The sequence below is a fragment of the Anser brachyrhynchus genome (assembly GCF_964034855.1).
Source record: "Anser brachyrhynchus genome assembly, chromosome: 1".
Lineage (NCBI taxonomy): Eukaryota > Metazoa > Chordata > Aves > Anseriformes > Anatidae > Anser > Anser brachyrhynchus.
The window spans coordinates 53873449-53895546 of record NC_137694.1 but is presented as its reverse complement, the minus strand read 5'-3'; the positions used below and the strand labels follow the sequence as shown (position 1 = coordinate 53895546).

The following is a 22098-nucleotide window of genomic DNA, read 5'->3' as shown; positions in this document are numbered from 1 at the left end:
TGTTGGAAGAAAAGAATAATCATACAGACACAAAAACTGATACATCTCTGCTGTACCATACCGTGTAAGAAAAATATAGAAAATATTTACTCCTCACCATTTTTTTGTTGATTTACCAAGTCCAAAACTGAACTTTAAAGTTACCATGCAGTATGCTGGAGCTAAAACCACTATTGCAGTGTTTTAAGAAATCAGGCAGCTTTAAAAGGGTACAGCTTCTCGTCTAATTTTGTTTTTTATGTCTATCTATAAATAAATTGTAATTATTTGCAATTTTATTTGTCATGTGCCGTATATAAATGTATATGTATAAGTGAAAAAACTATACGTATGCAAATACCTATTCATTTATTTTAATGAATACATTATTTTGATGTAAATTATCTTCCGTGGGCTTCCTCTGCAGAAATTTCCTCTAAACAGCACTTGAAAAGTAGCCTTGGTTCACTTTTCAGGGTGGATGTTGGCGTCTCCTAAGTTTGTGTATCTGTGTTTTCTGTAAGCACATTAAACGTGTTATGGCATGGAACATTTTACGCAAAATGACGAAGTTTTGCTAATATACATATACATACTTTCTTCCATATATCCTCTTACTGAGCATAATAAACCAAATGGGATAACTGATTGAAGTTTTCTGGGGGTATGTAGCAGAACTTACTCAGAAGTTCATTGTAATCTTGCTGGTAGCTGAGTCCTATCTTAATATTGTTTCTGAATTCTGTACAGTTTGTTATTTTCCTTAATCAAAAGGGCATATGATCGTGAAAGGCAGGGTTTGGGATTAATAACTTCTCATTTGCATCTTTCTAGTCCACTCTTGTGGAATAAATTTAACTTGGTTCATCTGGTAACTGTTGAACACCAGGTAACAAACATACCCACAGAGACATTGGCTGAAAATTGCAGACACATGGGCTGGTGTGTTTTGTGTCATAGATCTTGTAAAGACTAGGAAAGATTTTTGGGTAAAGGACCTACTAAACCACTATGAAGCATGCCTTACAGTGTTTGGCTCACATCCCGCTGCCATTGCTTGTTGCTGTGTTCTCGGTCTGCTCAATGTAAGCCAAACGTACTCTATGCTGTAGTTTTGAAATAGACTGTCACTGCTTTGCATGCTTCATTATAGACTGGTATGAGTGTAGACCAGACGTATGAACAAAGTTGACAGATAGGCTTAGTAATACCCCAGAGGCGAAAGAAACCTTTCACTTCCTTTCTGGAGTTCCTTTCCCAGTTTAAAATATCCCTCGATGTGAATCTGTGTGCAGACTGTAGTTTGAACTATATCCATCCAATGAATGTTTAGTAGCCTGCCAGGCCAATAAGCTGTTATTTCACTGAGAATGTCTTTTCAGAGAGGCTGCCTGTTCAAAATGTCTCTATAAGAGATCAGGGTTTGAGGTGATGGATTTCTTTCTGGCTTTTGGTAATAAAAGAGGACTTTATAGGTGGATTAACTAGAAGTTACGTAGGATAACTGTGGGTCACAGGATGGGAAGATGCAGAATTATGTAGCAGGTTGGATCATTTGTCCAAGGATCAAACGCATGGCAAGGATGAAAAAAATGACATAGGTGCTTGGTTGGAGATAATACAACTCCTTACGGAGGGTGGGATAGCTTGAGCTGTGTGTCCTCGGGAAGCCTGTTGCTTTCAGATTACCTCTATCCTTTTTACCCGTTGAACTGTTGTTCAGATCTAAGAGCTACAGTGATGCTGCAATTTTAAGGTTAAGCACCACTGAATTGTAAATAATTGAGAGAAATGTTGGAAGTTTGTGGATGTTTAGTGTCCAACCTGTGAGGAACAATTTCTTTCTTTTTTTTTCAGAAGTGGAGTAGAAGGATTGCAGGACAATTTCAGCAGTTTAATGATAAAAATAATGACAAGATCTGTCTGTGCTGATACTCTGTGCAACTATATTTGGAAAGTCTTGGACCTCTTAAAGTGAAATTTTACATAGTGCATATGATTGCATTGTATTAATTATATGCTGTTATAGATAGAATGCTGCAAATGTGGAGAGTAGGGCTCTGATGAAACTTAAAGACATGACAGTCTTCCAGAATGTACCTATTGGATTTATTTTATTTACTGATGCCTCTTACAGGTTTTTAAATGTGGATTACATAATCGAACTGATCACAGTGAAATGGGGATGTAGCTGTAAGCTTTGGGTATACCTTGAGATAGTCTCTAATTCCAGTAGTGAGATGCCAGGAAAAGATAAGGGAGACATGAATTCTTTTAGAAATGTTACTGAATCTCTGTAGTGTTAGGGAAAAATAGATATAACCAGAAAAAAAATAGGGAGCAGTGGCTTCTGTTCATTTAAAAACAAACTTTCTAATTGGAAAGTGTTGGAAAGTACTACCGTTTTCAGGTTAAGACAAAGGTTGTTAGGTGGGTGAAAATACCTCTCTGTTTACATTACTGGGTTATTTTCTGTAGGCTGCTTCCCTTGCTAAAAAATAAAAAAATAAAAAATCTCAAGAATTTGAATGCCATATTATTTGCAGTTGTTGACACTTGACAGATATTGTACATGAAAACAATATCATTTCTCTTGGTCATTATTTCAGAAACAATGCACAGTTAATGTGCTGAATACAGTGCTATAATAAATAATTTCTGAGTGCAAAAACCTGGCAGGATTACTAAAATCCAGACCTCCTTCCCCCCAAGCTGAGTCTCTGACAGCATTGAATGTTACAAAAATATGAATGAGAGAGAAGGGCTTCAGGGTTATCAGCACTGGGTTGTGAGGTAATTTCTTATATATGACTGAAGAATCACCCAGGTTGTTTTGCTTCTAGTAGTCTTTCTCATTCAACATGCTTTACTAGAATACAGACAGAAAATCCTATGGAGACTGACAATCAAACTTTTTATTCTGTTTGTCTGGTAAAGCAAAATTACCTTGCTAGAACCATGTATTAGACTTTTTGTTTAATGCTGTTTTTCGTTATCCTATTTAAATTTCAAAATTCATTCTTCTATGAATGTCCTAGAAAGATTTAACTATGATGTACAAGAGTAGCTGTTCAAAAATATCAATATTAGTATTTCTGGAAAGGATGAGACTAATCAGGAGTTTACAAAGAGTGGTGCCTTGGGTTTTTCACATTCCACAGACAAGACTTCCAAATCACCTTAGAGATCTGAAGTAGCAGGCACTTGATCTACCTTAAGTGTTAACACTACTCCCTTGACTTATGTGTTACACTGCAGCGTGTCAACATCAGGGATACCTGCAGTAATGTAGAATTTGGTGCAGTATTGGCAGAGTGAAGCAAAACCGTGCTGAATTAATTGTTGAGTGGATGCTGTGGCATAGCTTCTGATCAAACGTGAAATCCATGCCAAGCTGGTGACTGTTAGAGAATCCCTGTCCCATCCCAGGCCCTTCCAGCAGGCGCACGCTCCACAGCTGGTCTCCCAAACCAGGGAGGAAGATGGGCCTGTATCTGTGCCCTACCCACAGTCCCCAGCTTTTCCTCAGTGTAAAGAGCATGTTGGCATGTGAAAGAAGGAAGGAGAAATTACTGCAACTAACCACAATCCCAGCAGCTGTCTGCCTGCATTAGAAAGCAATAAAAATCATCCCAACTTACATTTTTTTCTTGTTTGTGGAGCAGTGTATGCGCACCACTACAACCACTAGGTAGGTCCCTCATATACTGCATTTGAGGAGAGGAAAAGAGACAGTGCAGGGGAATTTTGTGCAGAAACCTGCGGGGGCTGTGCTATCAAGGCATGCCACGTGCATGGCTTATGGAGTTGGCAGGACCGTGCCTGGCACACAGGCAGAGCAGGGTCAGGGCAGGTGGTCTCTGATGGAGCTTGTTGCCCCACAGAGCTTCCTTCACAGCCCCTGGAGAATCATCTCAAGACATTACAGCTCTGACAGGCAAACTTGCATTGCCTTTCCGCAGCTCTGGGACCAGTGCCCTGACTGGACCAGAAAGCTCCTAAACACAATCCCACGTTGCATACACGTCTAGGAAAGGAGTACACGCACTTAGGCAGGCAGGCATCTGGACCATTGAATTTACAGTTCCCGGTGCCTGGTGTGGCAGAGAGTGGGCCAAGGGGACGTTCCTGCATGTCATCTCCTGGGGGTCCTCAGGTGCTTGTGCGACGCAGACGTGTGCAACACTTGGCAGGTGTGTGTGGCACGCTTTTCCCTGGACTGTTGATCCTGGGACGAAGGACATAGGTAGCCTAACGAGCAGTGGACGTGGTGGAGTGCTCTCCCCTCCCCTGAAGATCTGTTCAGGATCTCTGTGGTAGGGGCGTGTGCACCAAGCCACTTCTGAAGCATGATTGTGCCACGTGTTTAAGAATGTCATCTTCATCTGCGTGAAATGAATGCAGCACCACCTGTCCATCCTCTCCTGTTTGGCAGCGGGCTTGACGTTAGCAACAGGATGGTGCATCTACTGGAGAAACTCTTGCAGCAGTAGGAAAAGGAAGAAGTGATAATTTAAAGGAGTAATGGAAGAGTGAAGGGGTTGATCAGCACATGGGTGCTAGCAGCAAGGACTACTTTCTTTAGTAGCCTTCCAAGAATGGCATGTTGGAGAACTTGAAGAGGAGAGGAAGGCTCGCTGCCCTTGGTTTAGAGGAATGCTTAATGTGACATGACTGTTTTTACAGCATGAGATGCACTTCAGGGTCTTTCAGGAGCTCTCAGTATTTGAAAATCGTTTTGGGTTTAGCTTGTGTTGAGGGACTTGACACTGGTGAGACCCACACTGTTCAACACAGTCAGGTTTGGAGTTTAATTTTTGAGCATTTGGAGTGGAATTTCTGCTTTAGTATTTTCTAAACAGAATTCTTCTGGCATGGACCAAAACTGAACTGCATTTTAAACCACTGGGGACAGCCGGGTGATTTACTTCAGGACAGCACTACTTCTCCAAACCTGAACTGCTGATACAGATATAGTATTTGTTTGGTGGCAGGGTAAAAACAAAACTGTGCTCGCTAAGGCTTGCGTTTGACATAAGTGTAATTTAAGTCCAGATCTTCAAATCTGAAAACCTACTTCAGCCTCCTCTTATAACACTTTGTCTCAAGTCATTTTATTACTGAAGTGTCAAATATATTAAGGCAATAGGGCAGTCTTAAACTTTGAAGAAGAGCAGAGAAATAGCATACTGGTAGGAAAATAGCGACTGTAAAATCTTGAGTGATAAAGTATGCTGTCTTAATGTAAACCATAAATGACAACACACTGTAACAAACTGGAAGGTTTCATGGCTTTTAACAGTTTAATGAAATGTCACTACTCACACTATTTTTTTTCCCTTTTAGGAAGAATGATTGCTTGAATGTTTCAGGGTTTCCACATCAATCTTAAGGGCAATGTAAACCTTCTTTATGATGTTCCACAATCTTCCAAATAGTTGCAGACGGAGACAGTGTTTTATTCTGTAGGGCAAATGCTCACTACCTGTCAGAAGGATGAAGGAAAAGACAAAAGGAAAATCAAAGCTACCCACATATTGTATTGGGTTAATGCCTCTGGTGACATTGGGCTCTTCAGAGTGGGGAGGTTAAGTACAAACAAGTAACTAGTGAGCTTGGCTGGAAGATGTGGTTTCTGCCTGCAACATGCTACGTGTATTCTGCTTTAAATAAAATTTATGCATGGTAGATTTCAAGAAAACTTACTTCAGTATATGCAGTTCTCTTCACTGTTTCCCTCATACAGCCAAGTATCAAAGTTATGTAGCTCATATACAGGCACAGGGAGTCTTCTATTACAAAATTACTAATTATGATCTTTAAACCACGCCTTTTCCATCCACAGGCAAACAATGCCTTTTTTCAGCATCAGTAATAATTATCAAAATAATAATGAATGTGTTGTCCATTGTGTTTAATTATTTATTGCTTACTATTCTTACTATTACTTATATGGGATATAGAATTACTCATTAAATATTATTTTTGTTTCCTCTGGCCTTTTTGTCTACATGCTGCTTGAGAGTCTCACAAACAGCAGAGATGAGGATTAGGATTCTTTGAGATCAGTTGACATTTTCTCTCTGTTAAAATGAGCTTTCAGATTTTAATATTTTCACAATGGGAAGTATACAAAAGGAATTTACCTTTGGAAGCGAAGTTTTTATCCATACCTATAGTTATTTTCACTGATCTTGTCTAGAAATGACTAAATGCCAGTGGTATGGCTATAAATTGTAGTTGTATAGATGTCCAAGCCATGTTGATTTGTGTTTTTACTTGATAGCATGTTGATAGATAATAATAGGTCTAGAATTAAAATATATTTTCTTCTGGTAATCATTAACGTTTAATATGAGAGGTCTGTTATGAATGAGTTGCGTACATTAGTTTATGTGTGTTTGCAGCTTGGTATGCTGATAACTTTGCCTTATAAACATTGTCTTTGTCTTGTGGCTGAAAATAACAGCAGGGATTTATGCAGTATTTATGAAAAGGGGAAGCTGTTCTTACCTTCTAATGCAAGCCATGCCTGGGGCTCCTGTGTTTCCATTTTGTTAAATCCTCAGGCGGAGGTGTAGAAATATGCATGGTTTGATTGTAGATGAGCGATGTAGTTAATACAAACACAGCTCAGGTGTGTCTGGAGCTCTTGGGTGTTACTGTCTCATGTTGCAGAAAGTCCCACTGAAGAGAGAAGCAGTAAAGTTATGCCATGCTACATGCATGGGCTGCGTTCCAGGACTGGATGCTATTGCCCCATGTTTTCTTGAGTGCGATCATAGAAGAAAGCACCTAAATGCCTGTAAATTACCGAAAGTAACATTGCCATTAGGATTTGAAATATTAAACTGGGATAAAGTAATTATTTAAATAAAGAAAATACAAATTTGGTAAATAATGTAAATGAAAGCAAAACATTTCATAGCTAATCTACCCTGCTGACTGGTGCATCCTTGAAAAAGAAGGTCCTTCCCTCCTGTCCTATTTACACAAGAGTGGCATAGGCTGTTCCCATTACATGCATTATTTGCTGGGTCACTGCAAACGTCTCTTTTTGCTTTGGAGGCTTGGAAGTGGTTAGTTTCCATTCTACAGGCAACATCCCCCTGCTGCTCTCAGGAGTTTCTCTCCCCTTTCCTTTCTCCTCAGGCTGATAGGAACCAAAGGGAAGAGTCTTTCACAAGTCTCAACTTTACTTAAAACCTAGCCTATGTGATACAATGAATAAATAAGGAATAACACAGTGTAGGTAAGGTGTGACATACTCATATATGAGTAGATTCGCATAGCATAGCATTGATAGTGAAAGAAATCAGAATCTCAAAATTTCTATTACTTACTGCGGTATTTTCTAGTGAATGGCGACCTGTCAAAGAAAAGCGTTTTACTAGTGTGGATAAGAAGAATTCCCCTGCAGAACAGCACAACTCCTTTGCTCTGACCTCAGATTTATATGTGTATTTAGCTATCCCAAGAACTTCTCAGAGAATTTAACATTTTAGTCTTATCATTAGTGTAGGACCATGCAAGCAAAACACCAGCTCTTGTTACTTCTGATTGGACTGTAACCATGCTTGTGGAAATCTCCAGCTTGTGACATCCTAGGATGTTTCTACTTCCGTCCTGTTTTGTAATAGCTTTTTTGTCTACCCTGTGTCTTCTAGTCTACAGTTTTTCCTGTTAACCTGCTGGCCAGTGTTATGTACGCAATTAAGTTGTACCTCTTCTACTTACACTCACAGAATCAGAGAGTGCCTGAGGTTGGAAGGGACCTCTGGAGGTCATCTCGCCCAACTTCCCTGCTTGAGCAGGTTGCCTCTCTAAACTCTGATGTTTATTAAAAAAATTAAATGAGGTTGACAGGTTTAGATACTATCTGAGTGTCACACGACTGTCAGCCTCTTGAACTCCAGAAACCTCTGACAGTTAAGTTGTTTGCTCTTGGGGAATTAGTAATTTGATTTTCCTTCAGAAGATGCCATATTCCATGCTGCTACAAGTGCACAGTGCTTGTTACAGGCTTCCCAGTTCACTTTCTAAGAGGACTTACTAGGCACAGTCCTGGTGTACTAATGAAATAGTACGTTATCACAAAAGTAGTATTGACTATACACTGCTGAGGTAATGAATATTTTCCTCACAGTGATATGGATGACTGATATTTCTTCTGAGCGTCCAGATTTGTTTACCAGTTCTTTGCTCCCATACACAATCTATCTTCAGGCTATTACATATTAGAAATTTGAAAATGAGAGGAAAAATGTTTTCTTAAATCTAATTGTGTTTCTTTGAATTTGTACCTGCATTTGGCTCAGGGTATAAGATTTCTTGTAAGTTCTGAGAAGTTTAGATAGAAAATTGGAAAGCTTACTTCACTTCTGAGAAGTTTAGATAGAAAATTGGAAAGCTTACTTCACATTGATTTGTGTTTCAAACGTAGGTAGAACAGAAGTTGTGTTATGAAATTCCCTGCTTATATATATTTAAAAAAATAAAATTGAGAAATGTAAGTGAGCTGGATAAAAGAATGTATGGTTAGAATGGCATTTAAAATTTGCAAAACCTTGCTATTGATTTTTGCTATAATATAATAATAATTTGTGTCAATCCACTTTCATTTTATATAAAAAGATGTATTACAGTGTTTTAAAAAATATAAATTGTCCTAAATTTATTGAACCTTGATTGCATTGTTCATCAACTTTATTTATCTTACTGGCTTGTTTCCTTGATGTTCTGCATCTACTGATTGTGTGAAGGTTGTTTTTCATGGGGCAACATCAGATCTGGATAAGTTTTTAATATGTTGTAAATGTTTTGCCAGTACAGGTGTCCAAGTTAGCTGATGTCATGGTCAGACATGGTGTGAAGAAAGGAGATCGTGTTGTCATCTACATGCCCATGATTCCACAGACAGTATACTGTATGCTGGCTTGTGCAAGAATAGGAGCCATCCATAGCCTGATTTTTGGTGGATTTGCCTCTAAAGAGCTTGCTGTTCGCATTGATCATGCAAAGGTAATACATATTTAGAACAACAAATGCCATTGCATTAGTTATATATGTAAACCAATGTCAAAAAAATATATATGTATTTTTTCCCTGAAAGGATAACAATATATCCCTTTGTGTGACACGTGGTCTCAATTTGCTTGTAACACCTAACATTGAAATGTGAACAAAGTACTTACTACTTGTGTGCTAAGGGTTGTATTTGTATAGCAGACATTGAAGTACAGTTTTTTATTTCTAAAAAAAAATCATGATTATTTAACATACTGCTGTCTGTTTAGACTTTCTTCTCCTCTTTGTCAGTCAGTCTCTACTAAGCATCACCTTAAAAAATTTGGCTTTAAAAGCATTTTTCTCAAGTGTCAACAGTCTACATCATGCCAACCCTCAGTGACTTCATTGGTTTACCTGATGTTTGTACATGTTAAGTAGTAAGTTTTTCAGCTATATCTGCTTCATCTAATTTGTACAAGAATCAAGGCAGCCAGTGAGCTAATTGTCTTAAGTTAATGGCTCTGTAGAGAACACAGGTAATAGAGGTGAATGCTTTAAAGGCTTCCGAGTTAGGCGCAAGTTAAACATGTTTATGAAGCATTAAGTAAGTCTTTTTAAGTGAAAATGCATATAATACTTTAATAACCTGCTCAGTAGCTTTTATTGGCATATTAATAGCTTGTGTATGTATATGTATACAGTGTTTACACTGGAAGTTTCTGTTCTTGTTTTCTGTCAATGAACAAAACTCTTTGACATCTTGATCAGTTGCTTGGATCATTCAGACCCTCTGCAGTAGCCATAATCACTGAATCATGCTGGCTAGGCTTAGAAGCCTTAATTTGGAAGAAATGTTATACAGGGTAAAGTCTGCAGGATTTGTGGAACTTTTACTGAGATTTTTGTGTGCAGAAGTGCTCTTCAGATCCCTAAAGTTTGAATTTTATGAATATCTGTAAATTGAAAGAATTTCTTTTAAAAAGTTGAATGCATTTCCCCTTTCCTGCCACCCCCGTTTGGTGTTCTGACAAAGCAGAAGTTAACAGAATAGCTGAAGAGCTTTGCTGGATTTATGAAAAATAGCTGGAAGGAGACTAAAGACAGGTCCAGTTTTTCCATGTCTTTTTTCCCGTTCCCTGACTTTTTCAAAAGCTGTAAAAATTAATTTTTACTCATAGAAGTTTTCGATTAGGGAAAAGTAATAGATTAGATTTTGATTAGAAAAAAATAAACTTGAAGGTTGAAAATGAAAGTGGTTACAATATGAATCATCTAGCATGTTTACTTTTAGACTATTTTGCAATTGTTAACTACTTAATCCCAGTAGACTTTCTCTGAGGAACAAAAATAGACAGCACTGTAATCATCGTCTTTACTTCATGCATTAAAAGGAAAACAGAGAAAGCTTAAATTATTTACTCAAGGTCATATAGCACATCTTTTTAATGGTTAGCTATAGAATTACTACCTGCAGGCCATGGATTAAATCTTAATTTATGTTGCCTTTTTTTCCTTTAAAAGACAGAGCTAAATATTTTGTTTTATTTTTTGATCCATCTGCTATATAATAAAAATGTAAGAAAAGAGGAGAGGCACACTAAATTTCAAGCCTTTCCCCTGTTATGCAGTTCTGTAAAATTTCCTTGATAAGTGAATTGCACGCTACTAGATTATCTTCAAGATATGAATATAAGTAGCTGTGATAGAAAGTGTTTTCCTAAACTCAGATATTAATTGAAGCAGTCTCAAAACCCCCCAGTATTTGTATTAGGCTTTTGTATGAATTAGGTACCACAGTACAGGGCCTAATTTTGGAAAAATTAACTAGAAAGAGTTAAAGACATGGAATAGAAAGCTGGCTTTGAGGTGCTTTTTCAGAAGAAAGGTCAAACTTCAAGTTTTGTCAGAAGACCTAAATAACAGACGCTTTCTAGTGACTATGAAAACCTACATATACTTTAACAGCTTGCCTTAATTTAACCTGAATTTTAAATAGGTCTGGGAATCCTGCAAAGTCCTGCAGCTGATAACTTCTGCTCTTGTCTGGTATTGGCACTGTTTTAGACTTTCTATGTGAATTGGGATGAAGTGATACAGTGTATGAGAAGAGGCATTTCTTCTAATCTTTTATTTCATCTGAATTTGAGAATATGTAGTTTTCAATATCAAAACAGTAGATACTTTTGAAGAACATTAATTATATTTTGAGAAATTAACATGACATTTGCTTAAGCCCTTTATCTTAATAAACTAGGAAAGCTGAGAAGGATGTTTTAAGAACAGTGCTTCTATGTTTATTTAATAAGGTAGTTGCTATGCCTTTGACAAACAGATTTTTTTTTTTTGAATCACAATAATTATATAACAATTCCAGAGGGCTTTTTAGATTTTAAGTCCAAACCCTGCAAAATAAATATAAGTAATGGATTTTTTCAGACATGATTTTTGAAAGCTTTTCAGGCTAAAGCAGAATTACAATTTGCACATGAACAACAGTTCTTTGAAATGCAAAATATAAGAGACACACAAGTTATTCAGAACTTATCTTTTCTTATCTTCCATTGAGGTCAGAAATACTGTATTCCTCACTTATTTACAGTTGTAACAGTCAGGGATTTTAATAAGGCAACCTTGAAAAAATAAGATAATATTTTGTAATAGTTTATTCTGAGAAAGATTTAGTTCCTGTGCACAGATGTGGCTATAAATGGTTACACCTACTTCTCATCGTAATGCAGCACATACGGGACCATGGAGTGATGAGAAGCAGCCAGCATGGGCTTATGAAGGGCAGGTCCTGCCTGCCTAACTTGGTCTCCTTCTAAGATAAGATGACCTGCTTAGTAGATGAGGGAAAGGCGGGAAGGGCTGTGGATGTTGTTTACCTTGATTTTAGTGAGGCATTTGACGCCATTTTTCGTAGTATTCTCCTGGAGAAATATAGCTCAGGTGTACAGTTTGCTGGGTGAAGAATTGGCTGAAGAGTCATAGTGAATGGAGTTCTATCCAGATGGTGGCTGGTCACCAGTAGCGTTCCCAGGGCTCAGTATTGGGGCCAGTTTTGTTTAATATTTTTATCAGTGTGGATGAGGGAATTGAGTGCACCCTCAGTAAGTTTGCAGATGACACCAAGTTCGGCAGGAGTGTTGATCAGCTTGAGGGTAGGAAGGCTCTGCACAGGGATCTGGATAGGCTGGACTGATGGGCTGAGTCCAGTCACAAGATATTTAACAAGGCTAAGTGCTGGGTCCCCCTCTTGGGTCATGACACTCCCATGCAGTATTGGCTGGGGGAAGTTGCCTGGCAGAAAAGGACATGGGAGTGCTGGTTGACGGCCAGCTGAACGTGAGCCATCATTTGGCCCAGGTGGCCATGAAGGCCAATGGCATCCTGATCTGCATCAGAAATAGCATGGCCAGCAGGACTGGGGAAGAGATTTTTCCTTTGTGTTTGGCACTGGTGGCACTGCGCCTTAAGTACTGTGTTCAGTTCTGAGCCTCTCATTACGAGAAGGACATTGAGGTGCTGGAGTGTGTGTAGAGAAGAGCAATGAAGCTGGTGAAGGGACTAGAAAACCAGGCTTATGAGGAGTGACTGAGGGAACTGGGGTTGTTTAGTTTGGAGAAGAGGAGACTGAGGGGAGACCTTATTGCTCTCTACAACTGCCTGAAAGGAGGTTGCAGTGATGAGGGTGTCCATCTCTTTTCACAGATGACAAGTGGTAGGATGTGAGGAAATGGCCTCAGGTGGCATTAGGGGAGGTTTAGATTGGATATTAGGAAGAATTTTTTCATGGAGAGGGTGGTTTTGTGTTGCAACGGGCTGCCTAGGGAAGTGGTGGAGTCCCAGTCCCTGAAGGTATTATGAAGAGACATGTGGACTTGGCATTAAGGGGCATGGTTTAGTGCTGGGACTCAGTAGGTCAGGTTGATGGTTGGTTGGACTTGGTGGTCTTGAAGGTCTTTTCCAGACTAGATGATTCTATGATTAAGACTGCAGGCTCAGCTGCTAAGACTTAATTGCCTTATAATATTTGCAGTCCTGTCTTGTCTTGAAGCACTATTTTTTTTAAAATGTGTTATTAGAAATGTATTAAAGATTAGAAGGCAGTATCTTGCTCTTTATTTTTTACTTGTATGGTATGATTCAGGTCTTTGTGTACAGCAATGTGTAATACCTGATGGAAATAAATGTGCATTGCATGTAACTACGTAGTCAGAGCAATACCAATGCAATGAAAGTGCAAGAAATTTGAGGACAGGCTTGTGATCAGATATGTGGCTGGGGCAAGAAATGGAATGAGCTTTGTGTGTTGAATGGCTGGTTGGGCACTTGAGTGCAGAATCTCTCTGTAAACGTCTTCATGATGGTACTGACATTTTGTACCTAAAGCTTGCCTGTTTTCAGTTTGGGCTTTTTGCAGCTTTCTGAGTTGGCCCACTAAAAGCATTAGTTGCTTCTTCTAAACCTTGCCTTGCATGCTGCTAGACACTATGGAAGAATTTGTAGAAGGAGCCTTTACAGTAGAATAAAATTGTTGGTCTAGTATTATTGGACCTTGCTTTCTCTCACTTCTACTTCTTCATATTTTTTTTCTACAGCTCACTATCTCTGGCATTCCTTCGCCAGCAAACCTCAGAACTTCTCTGCTTTTCCATCATGCTAGTTGTATTTCTATATAATCTATCATGCAGGACTACATGGAGCCATGGAAGAGGTGGGAAATGGGTGTATAAAAGCAATATGGGAGTGGAGGTGCAGGGGAAATAATATCAGTAGACAGAGAGGTAAAACACTAGAAAACAACCAGTTATGAACCTTTGATTTGCACAGAGTGATCCATGATGCTTACAAGCAATAACCCTCACTGGGGAAATACATCACCTTAGCCAATGTAGTACTGACTATATTTAGACTTCCTTGCTGCTTACAAAGTAGTTGATGAGCAGAGGGGGCACAATTTACAAATGACTGTAAACCTGGCATTGACAACAGTCATTCATTGTAACAATTGAATAGAAACATGTTAATAACATACTGATTATATCTAATTCCCGGATAGCCTTCTGATGAATTTTCAGTTTAAGTGCATTGTATTGTATCATCTTTTACCAAAATCGCTGCATCCCAAAAGGGAAAGATGACAAATGCTGAAACTTTAAAGCTCATCAGAAACCTTTATTTTGAGTACAAGCTAATTAGCAAACTTCCCTGAATGGCAGATTTAGATAGGAAACATTTTGTTATTATTTGAAATAATTTTAAGAATAAATTGTAAAAAAACAATCTGTGCCTTCTGTGCAAAGCTTAATGAAACCTTAACTGTGGCATTGTGGTTTGTGCCTACCTAATGAGATTTATGCTAGTTTACTAAACTAGCTGGATCAGACTGAGGTACACAAGATAAATATACTTCTAAAACTCAAAAGCAAGGAGATTGAAGGCTCATTCTTCTATAATTAAAATATGTTCTAACATATAGTTTCTTTGGTGCTACCCTTTCCTGAAATACAAGAAATAAAAATACTGATCTTGGGACTTAAATCAAAATTGTTTGTATGCAGTGAAGTGACATTTTTTGCCTTAGGAAATCTTGCATCAGCATCTTACTGAGGTTGATTTAATAAAAAATGTAATGGAAAAGCTGGTAATTTTCTAAATCCACATCTGGAAATAGAAATTATTCTAAAAAAAACAAAAACCAAACCAACAAAGCAGAACTACAGAAATTTGATTTTAACGGGATTTGCATCCTAAATCCTGCAGCCATCACTTGGAAGACTCTAGCTTAAGTTCCCTCATGTGCTTTATGACTTCAGCTTATTCTTTTCTGGTATTTCTAGTTTTTTGTCATCTCTTGTTTGTTTTCTTTTTTCCTCTTTCCCCCTCTTACCCTCCTGTGTCATTTAATTGCAGGCTGAGAAAGCCACCAAAGTGCTATAACTAGTTGTGTTCAGACAGATAATTAGGAAGCAGGCTAACTAGGACAGGTGATTGTTGACATCACTGTAGAGCTTTTCCTTAGTGGAGGGCTACATGAAGATGGGGTTTTCTGTCTGATCTGATTTTGTGCAATTTACAAGAACTTAATGTTGTTGCTCAAATTTGGTTGAAAATGGTGAAGAGTGTCAGAGTTATTAGAGTGCTGCAGAACAAAAAACAGATGCATGGACAGCAAGATCACACAAGCTTTGTTTCCTTAGAAAACTGATCTAACCCCTGGTTCTAATTATATGAAGATAGATTTTCTATATTGAGTTTCGTTAACCAACTAATTGCATGGAAAATATGTTATTAGGTTACATATACTTTATAAAAATATATTGCAAATGTATATATCAACAGTCTAATTTCTTCATTTTAGCCCAAACTTATTGTAACAGCAAGTTTTGGAGTTGAACCAAAAAGGAAGGTGGAATACATATCACTCCTAGAAGGTGCACTTGCAAGGGTACAAAACAAACCTGAGAAAGTTCTCATTTACAGGCGACCTAACTTGGTGAGTGTACAGTTGCAGTGCCTTACTGTTAACTTTCATATATATTTTTAGTCCATGTGTCTTCTCTCTTCTACAAGTAAATTTTTTTATGTGTGTGTTCTAGTTTGGTTTTGTATTTTATGGGGAAAACTTAAATGCATAATATTTACATAGTAAATAGAACTATTGCTACTGTACAGAAAATTTAATAGTATGTTTTTTTTTTGACCCATTTACATTTTATTCCATCTGTTTTTCTTTTAACTTTTTTCTGTTTTTCAATGGGCAGGGACATGTTCCTCTTGCCCCAGGCCGCGATCTTGACTGGGAAGAAGAGCTTTCAAAAGCACAATGTTATAAATGTGTCTCTGTTCCTTCAGACCATCCGCTTTATATTCTGTATACTTCTGGAACAACAGGCTTGCCCAAGGTAAAGGACTACCTGTAGTCTAACTGTTTGTAACCTATTTGCAGTTCCACTTGAGGAAAATATTTAATTAAAAAGGTTGAAAATGTTTACCGGAGCTCACTGCTATAAATGATTAGCACTGCTAGAAATGCTTTAATCTCATTTATTCATATTTTTCTACTTCAAAGTCCAGGAGTAAATTGTGTTTGTTTATTTAAATAGTAGTAATATAAAAATATACTTCATTTAGCCCAAAATATTCATACAATAAAAGTTTGTGAAGATAGCAGAATGTCTGCCACCCATGAATATCTTCTGTACTTTAACTGTTTGAGTTAAGCATAGGATAGTCCTTTAATGGCAAGATTAGTTAATATATCACTTCTATGATAGCATTTATTGCTGAATAGTCTTTGCTTATTTGTTATTTACATATTAGCTAATCTTCTCATAGATGAGATGTAGTGGATGACATTACACATTAAATGGAATTAGGCATCTTCTAGAGGCTTGTGTTGCTGAACAGTTCTGAGACTATAAATTCCATGAAGATGGAAGTTAAGATTGAGTAAGGTTGAAAATCAGCATAGGGCATTGTTTGGAAATGTTTGCTTTCAAGTGTCAATTAGTCTTAATGATCTGTTTTTAAAAGATCTTATTTTAAAAGCAAACTCTTTGTGTTTGCTTGGTTCTTATAATTCTTTTATGAAGAGTAGTTCAATCTGTATGTGGTTTACCAGCAGTGATCTCACTACCACAACTTTGGAGCCAGTATCACACTGGTATGACTTAAATCTAAGTGATCATGCAAGTAAAATTGTTCAGTTGTGATACCTTCATAGCAAAACTTCTGTTAATCTCAGAGTGGAGACTGAGTTAGAGACTGAGACTAATAAAGGCAAACAGCTTTCTGAAATTCACAAAGCATTAGTTAACCATTCTCTGTTGTGGCAGTCTCCATTTTAATGAGCTAATGTGTCTCAATGGTGCCCAGGTTCTTGGACAAGGTCTGAAATAATGCATGCAGAAAGAGAGAGTAATTCATCCCAGTTGTTTTAGGCGTTGGCTATTCCACAGGTGCCCCTTTTTCTCTGTTGATACTGGGATCCAGGAAACTAGACAAGAAGTGTAAAATATGACTAACATTTAGATGGATAAAATGAGGTAAAGATTTGATCTCTTGTATTTTTGGCAGCATATGTTGACTAAATATTTGTATCTGATTTGAATGAGACAGCTTCAGTCTTTGCTAGTTGTCTTCTGAAAAGTCTTGTCATAGGACTTGTTTTTTTTCTTTCTTCCCAAAATTACTTCTTCAGTTGAAACATTAGCAGAAGCATATACTTGTAAGAAAGGATCTTTTTATTAAGTGAGGAGTATTGGAATCGGATAAGTTTAAGCCTGTTACTGCTAAAAATTCAAAATTTCATTGAAGACAGGTATATTATTGCATCCTTTAAATGGTCTTAAACATTTAAATTTTCTTATTTAGGGTGTAATCAGACCAACAGGTGGCTATGCAGTAATGCTGAACTGGACAATGTCAGCTGTATATGGACTCAAACCTGGTGAGGTAATTCTGTTTAAATGTCATATAAATTTTTTGGAACTTGCCTTAAAAAAAAAAAGGGCACACATCAATATTCTTATTTTTTTTAATTTCATTTTAGGTGTGGTGGGCAGCTTCTGATTTAGGCTGGGTAGTTGGCCATTCCTACATTTGCTATGGGCCTCTCCTTCATGGGAATCCTACAGTTTTGTATGAGGTAAATATGTACTACGAACTCTGACATTTTTGCAATAAGTGCAGTGTGGAATTAGGGTATTGCTTTTTCTTTCAAATTTTTCTTCTCAGGTTGTTTCAAAATTAAAGCATTTTAATTGAGTTCATCAAACCTGTCCTCTTCCATTACTGACTCATAGTACAAATCTAGTTTGTGAGCCACTTCCAATGACTTCATGGGCAGCGTGAGTAGCACACAGAGAAGTTTGCCCTCCTGCCTGATGACTGCAGTGGAGAGTAAAAGCGGAGTACTACAGATTCCAGGGATGATTCTTGGATCAGCATCAAGGCAGAAGATGGTGCCTGAGCTGGAGCTACAGCAGAGAGTCTGGGCTGTTAATTAGCGCTTTCTGACGTGGTCTTAACTACTGTTATTTTTGTAAGAGAGGAGACTGTGCCTTCATAGCTGTGTGAAAGAGTATAGTAAAGGCATGTCCTGCTCTCCGTTGACATGTTCCTGAAAGTGCAGTGGTTAATGGTACAAAGGGAGAGCAAAAGATAAATATAATAGGAATATAATAAGGAATTAATATAATAGGATGCATGCAGGGACTTGCACACAATTTAAATACACAGGGCCATCGGGGTCTTTAGCTGTATCACTTCTTTTTCAGCAGCTGAAGTCCTTCCCAAAAGATGTTTTCTGTGAAACTGAATGTGTGACACAACACTTGTAGCAAGAGTGTTTTGTCTCTTTCTTAAAAGTTACATTTTCATAGTTGTCATCTTCTTCCTTAGGTAACTCAAGGTCAGTCGAGTCTGAAGGGTGGAAATGAGGGGTAATGATCAGTTGTTTGGCTTCATAGATGACACTGCTGAAATCTGTCAGAATGATGGTCCATTTTAAAGGTCAGCTGTTGAAAAGGCAGTATCTTCTCCAGTTGATGATCCTGATGATGCTGTTTATGCCTGTCCGTTCTTCATGCCATATATATACACATTATTGCCATATATTTAAATAGTGTGTATCTCTTCAGAGTTTATAATTCCCCTTCTATTACATTATTTCTTAAAGAATGCTTTCTTCGTTATCCTTCATATTCATCTGCCTTATCTGTGTGACTGGTGTTGGTCACTGGAGCAAGGAACTCCAAAACAACAAAGAAACGGCAGACTGTGGCAGTGTTCCTGTGAACTGGGGCTTCAGCCACAGGCCGTTAGACTACTTTTGGTAGGCATCTAGCAGTCAGTGTTGTGTGTTGCATGGCTGGGCATGACAGATTCTTACTGGATCTGAGCTGGAGGCAACTGGGAACTCTGGAGTCAGAACTTCTCTCTCTTTCCTCCCCTTACCTGAAGCCTTGAACATTTCAAGACACCTGAAGGCAAGACTCAGTGACATTCAAGGCTTGGTCCTTAGGCAATGGAACTCAGTGGGATGGAGGACAGACTAGTGCAGTTAGAGTAGCCTGCTGCATCCTAACTTGGGTGCTCAAAAAAGCAATCATGTTACCTTACATTCTCTTTTTTTTTTTTTTTTTCTTTTTAGAAGTTGTTGCTGATTTTGTTATTGCCAGGCAAGAAGGTAACTGTTGCTTGGACCATCTTTTTTATTGTTCGGGTAGTGAGTCCAGCATCCATCAGTGATAGTGAAAGAGATTTTATTTAAAAGTACCTGTATTGCTAACTCTTAAATGTGCTGAGACTTGGTTGCCTGCATTTTCCTGACATTAGGGATTCTGCTTATATCCCAGCTTCTTTGACACCATGCAGAGCAAAGCCCACCTAGTAATTGTCTGTTTCAGTGGTCTTACAGGCAGTAAGGTGTATTAGCTTGTCCTGGTTTTGGCTGGGATAGAGTTAATTTTCTTCCTAGTAGCTGGTACAGAGGTGTGTTTTGGATTTAGTATGAGAATAATGCCGATAACGCTGTGATGTTCTGTTGCAGAGCAATGCTTATGCTCATTCAAGGACTTTTCAACTTCTTGTGCTGCCCTGCCAGCGAAAAGGCTGGGGGTACACGAGAAGCAGCTATGTGAACCATGTCTGTGACACCGTATGAGCTCACATTCATGCTTCATGTTACTGTTTCCCATGATATTAAGTTTGTTTGTCAGTGTGTGTAAGAAGAAGAAGATTGGTAATCTCTCATAGAACAGCAGATTGTGCCCAGCTGACACCTGTGTATGTCGCTTTGTGCTTTTGTTTATCATTTTTGTAATGGAAAAACGTGAAATAAGAAACAAAATGCAATGTTTAAAAGCATAGAAAACTTCAAGGTCTTAAAAATGCGGTATGGAATTTAGTCTCGTATCTGTGGTTTTACTGATTTCTTCTCTTCACTGAAAGACTCCAGGTAAAGTGTTAAGCTGTTGTATGGAACAGAAAATGATCTTTTATTAGGGTATTTTTCTTCCACGTGTTGTGATCTGTAAGGTCTGAGGCAAATAACTGTTTTTTAGCGTCTAGGCTGTGAATTGATTTTTCAGTAATCTCTCAAGAAAGCAGGCCTGTAAAACAAGTATTTTTTATTAAAGTACACAGAGTGATAACAATAATTTTTTTCTTTTTTTTCCTAAACAGCTAAGTCATAGAGAATCTCACATACTTTAATATTTCCAGTCAACTGCAGCAACTGGAGGAAACTTAAACAAATTGTTATTCTTAATTTAAAACCCAATTTCCCTTTGGGAAAGATGAAGTTTACTGACTTGCTTAATGCATCAGCATTCAGCATGAAAGCTTGAAGTGAATGCATTATTTTCCTGTGAAGATGACAAACAGTCTGGACACTACTTTTAGCATTATGGGGTGACAGAAGAGACGACTGTGAGCAAGCTTTAGCTCTGAAAAATTAACTAAAGTTAAAATTTTGCATACAGATGTATTCAGTATCCAGTTTTCACCTGCATTTTTCTGAGGTGGAGAGGTGAAGAAGAGCAGTCTGTGTTTTGCACACAACGTCCCACAAGATTCCATTTGTCCTTCCTCTTTTAGGTGGTAATGATCTTTGCTATTACATCTATATGCTATGTAAAAACTCTGTAAAATCTTTGGGAATTCAGTTTCCTTAAGCAAAAAGCTGTTACTTATTTTGATTTTGTCCTGTTTTCTGGAAATGAAGGCTTAAAAGGATGTGTGGCCATCACCGCAGGCTGTCCCTCAATCTTGAACCTACTTTTCCAGCAACTTAAATGATTTGTATAGGTGATCAGAGTTAATGTTAGGTATCTTCAAAACTCAAGAAGCTGAAATGTACTCTAGGAAAATGATATCTATTATTTTCTGAACTTCCAATTGATGACTTTTTTTTTTTTTTGGTATTGGAAAGAACAGATTAATAAGTGAGGTTAAATTTCTGGTATATAGTCTCCACACAAGCTAGAAATCTTCGTTTTCTTACTTCACTTGGATTTACTCAGATTGGTTAGATATTCTGGGCAAAAAAAAAGAGATAGACATGCAAACAAATTGTGGGGAATGCTAGCAGCACTGGTGCTAGCATTTAATATTCTCCCTGTAAGTAAGGCATATGTTGTTGATTAAAATACCATTTACTCAGGCTAACACTAGGAGGAAAGGGGACAGATAATCTTACCTCCCTTCTGACGCTGTTCATTGTGCAGCATTGTAAAATAAAATCTCTTCATTATTGTTGCTGCTAAACAAAAATATGTTCACATGAGAACGTGCTGCTTCACTGTAAAATAATGACAAGGCCACTCTGGTAGCCAGGGCCAAGAGGGAGCTGTCTACAGACAGGCTCCTCCGTTAGGATTAGCTGGTGAAGTTTGTCGTGCAGCCAAGGGTTATGTGCAACACAACACAGCCTTTAGGGCCAAGTTTTATGTGCAGCACAGCACAGGCCTGCACCTACTCAGGTCAACTGTTAAATGGATTGCTAACTTTGTGATGTGCAATAGTCTTCCAGTTCAGATCGCTTCTGGGTTTGGAGTACATGAAGGACTGAACCGTTGACTGCTTCGACTAAAGGTTTTGTAGACTGAATTTTTATTTATATGTGTATTCATTTGAGAAATCTCAGCATGCGCTGCTAGGAGCTGGTGCTTGCAGTGTCAGTGTCCGTGTGTGTCGTGCGTGTGCATTCTCATATGCAGGTGTATGTCCATGGTAAACATAAATGCCATGTTCCTATATAGATACTAATCTCTTTTCTCACCCTTGTGTTTGTGTTCTTTAGATTTCTAAGTATATTTAATTATCCAGAGTTTTCTGTTGATTTGTTCATCTGTTCCATCCACTAGTCAAAATGATTTTTTTAATTTTCTTTTTAGAAATCTAGTTTATGAATAACATCTTCTTTTAGGCTCCTTTGCTGTTTAATTAAGAAATTTTGGAGGCAGTGAACACATAACATATTTAGAGTGTATTGACATTAAATATGTGAGCTCAGCTGAAGTTTGGAAAAGAAAGAAATTAAGCACTTTTCTATGTTGATTTTGTGATTTGGACAATTTACCTAATGTTGCGTACCTTCCA

General features: G+C 37.9%; 1 protein-coding gene across 4 annotated transcripts in view; it reads left to right on the top strand.

Moving 5' to 3' along the window:
• LOC308187580 (acyl-CoA synthetase short-chain family member 3, mitochondrial-like) overlaps nt 1-22098 on the top strand; it is a 71362-nt gene that overhangs the window by 6650 nt on the left and 42614 nt on the right. For 2 of the 4 annotated variants that reach the window (XM_080575708.1, XM_080575706.1), the window contains exons 3-7: nt 8812-9000; nt 15353-15487; nt 15756-15896; nt 17368-17448; nt 17546-17641. In XM_080575708.1, coding sequence (XP_080431834.1) covers nt 8833-9000; nt 15353-15487; nt 15756-15896; nt 17368-17448; nt 17546-17641 — 621 coding nt within the window. In that variant the 5' untranslated portion in view covers nt 8812-8832. Of the gene's footprint in view, nt 1-8806; nt 9001-15352; nt 15488-15755; nt 15897-17367; nt 17449-17545; nt 17642-22098 lie in introns of all 4 variants that reach the window. The other 2 variants (XM_080575709.1, XM_080575707.1) reach the window with 2 other exon arrangements.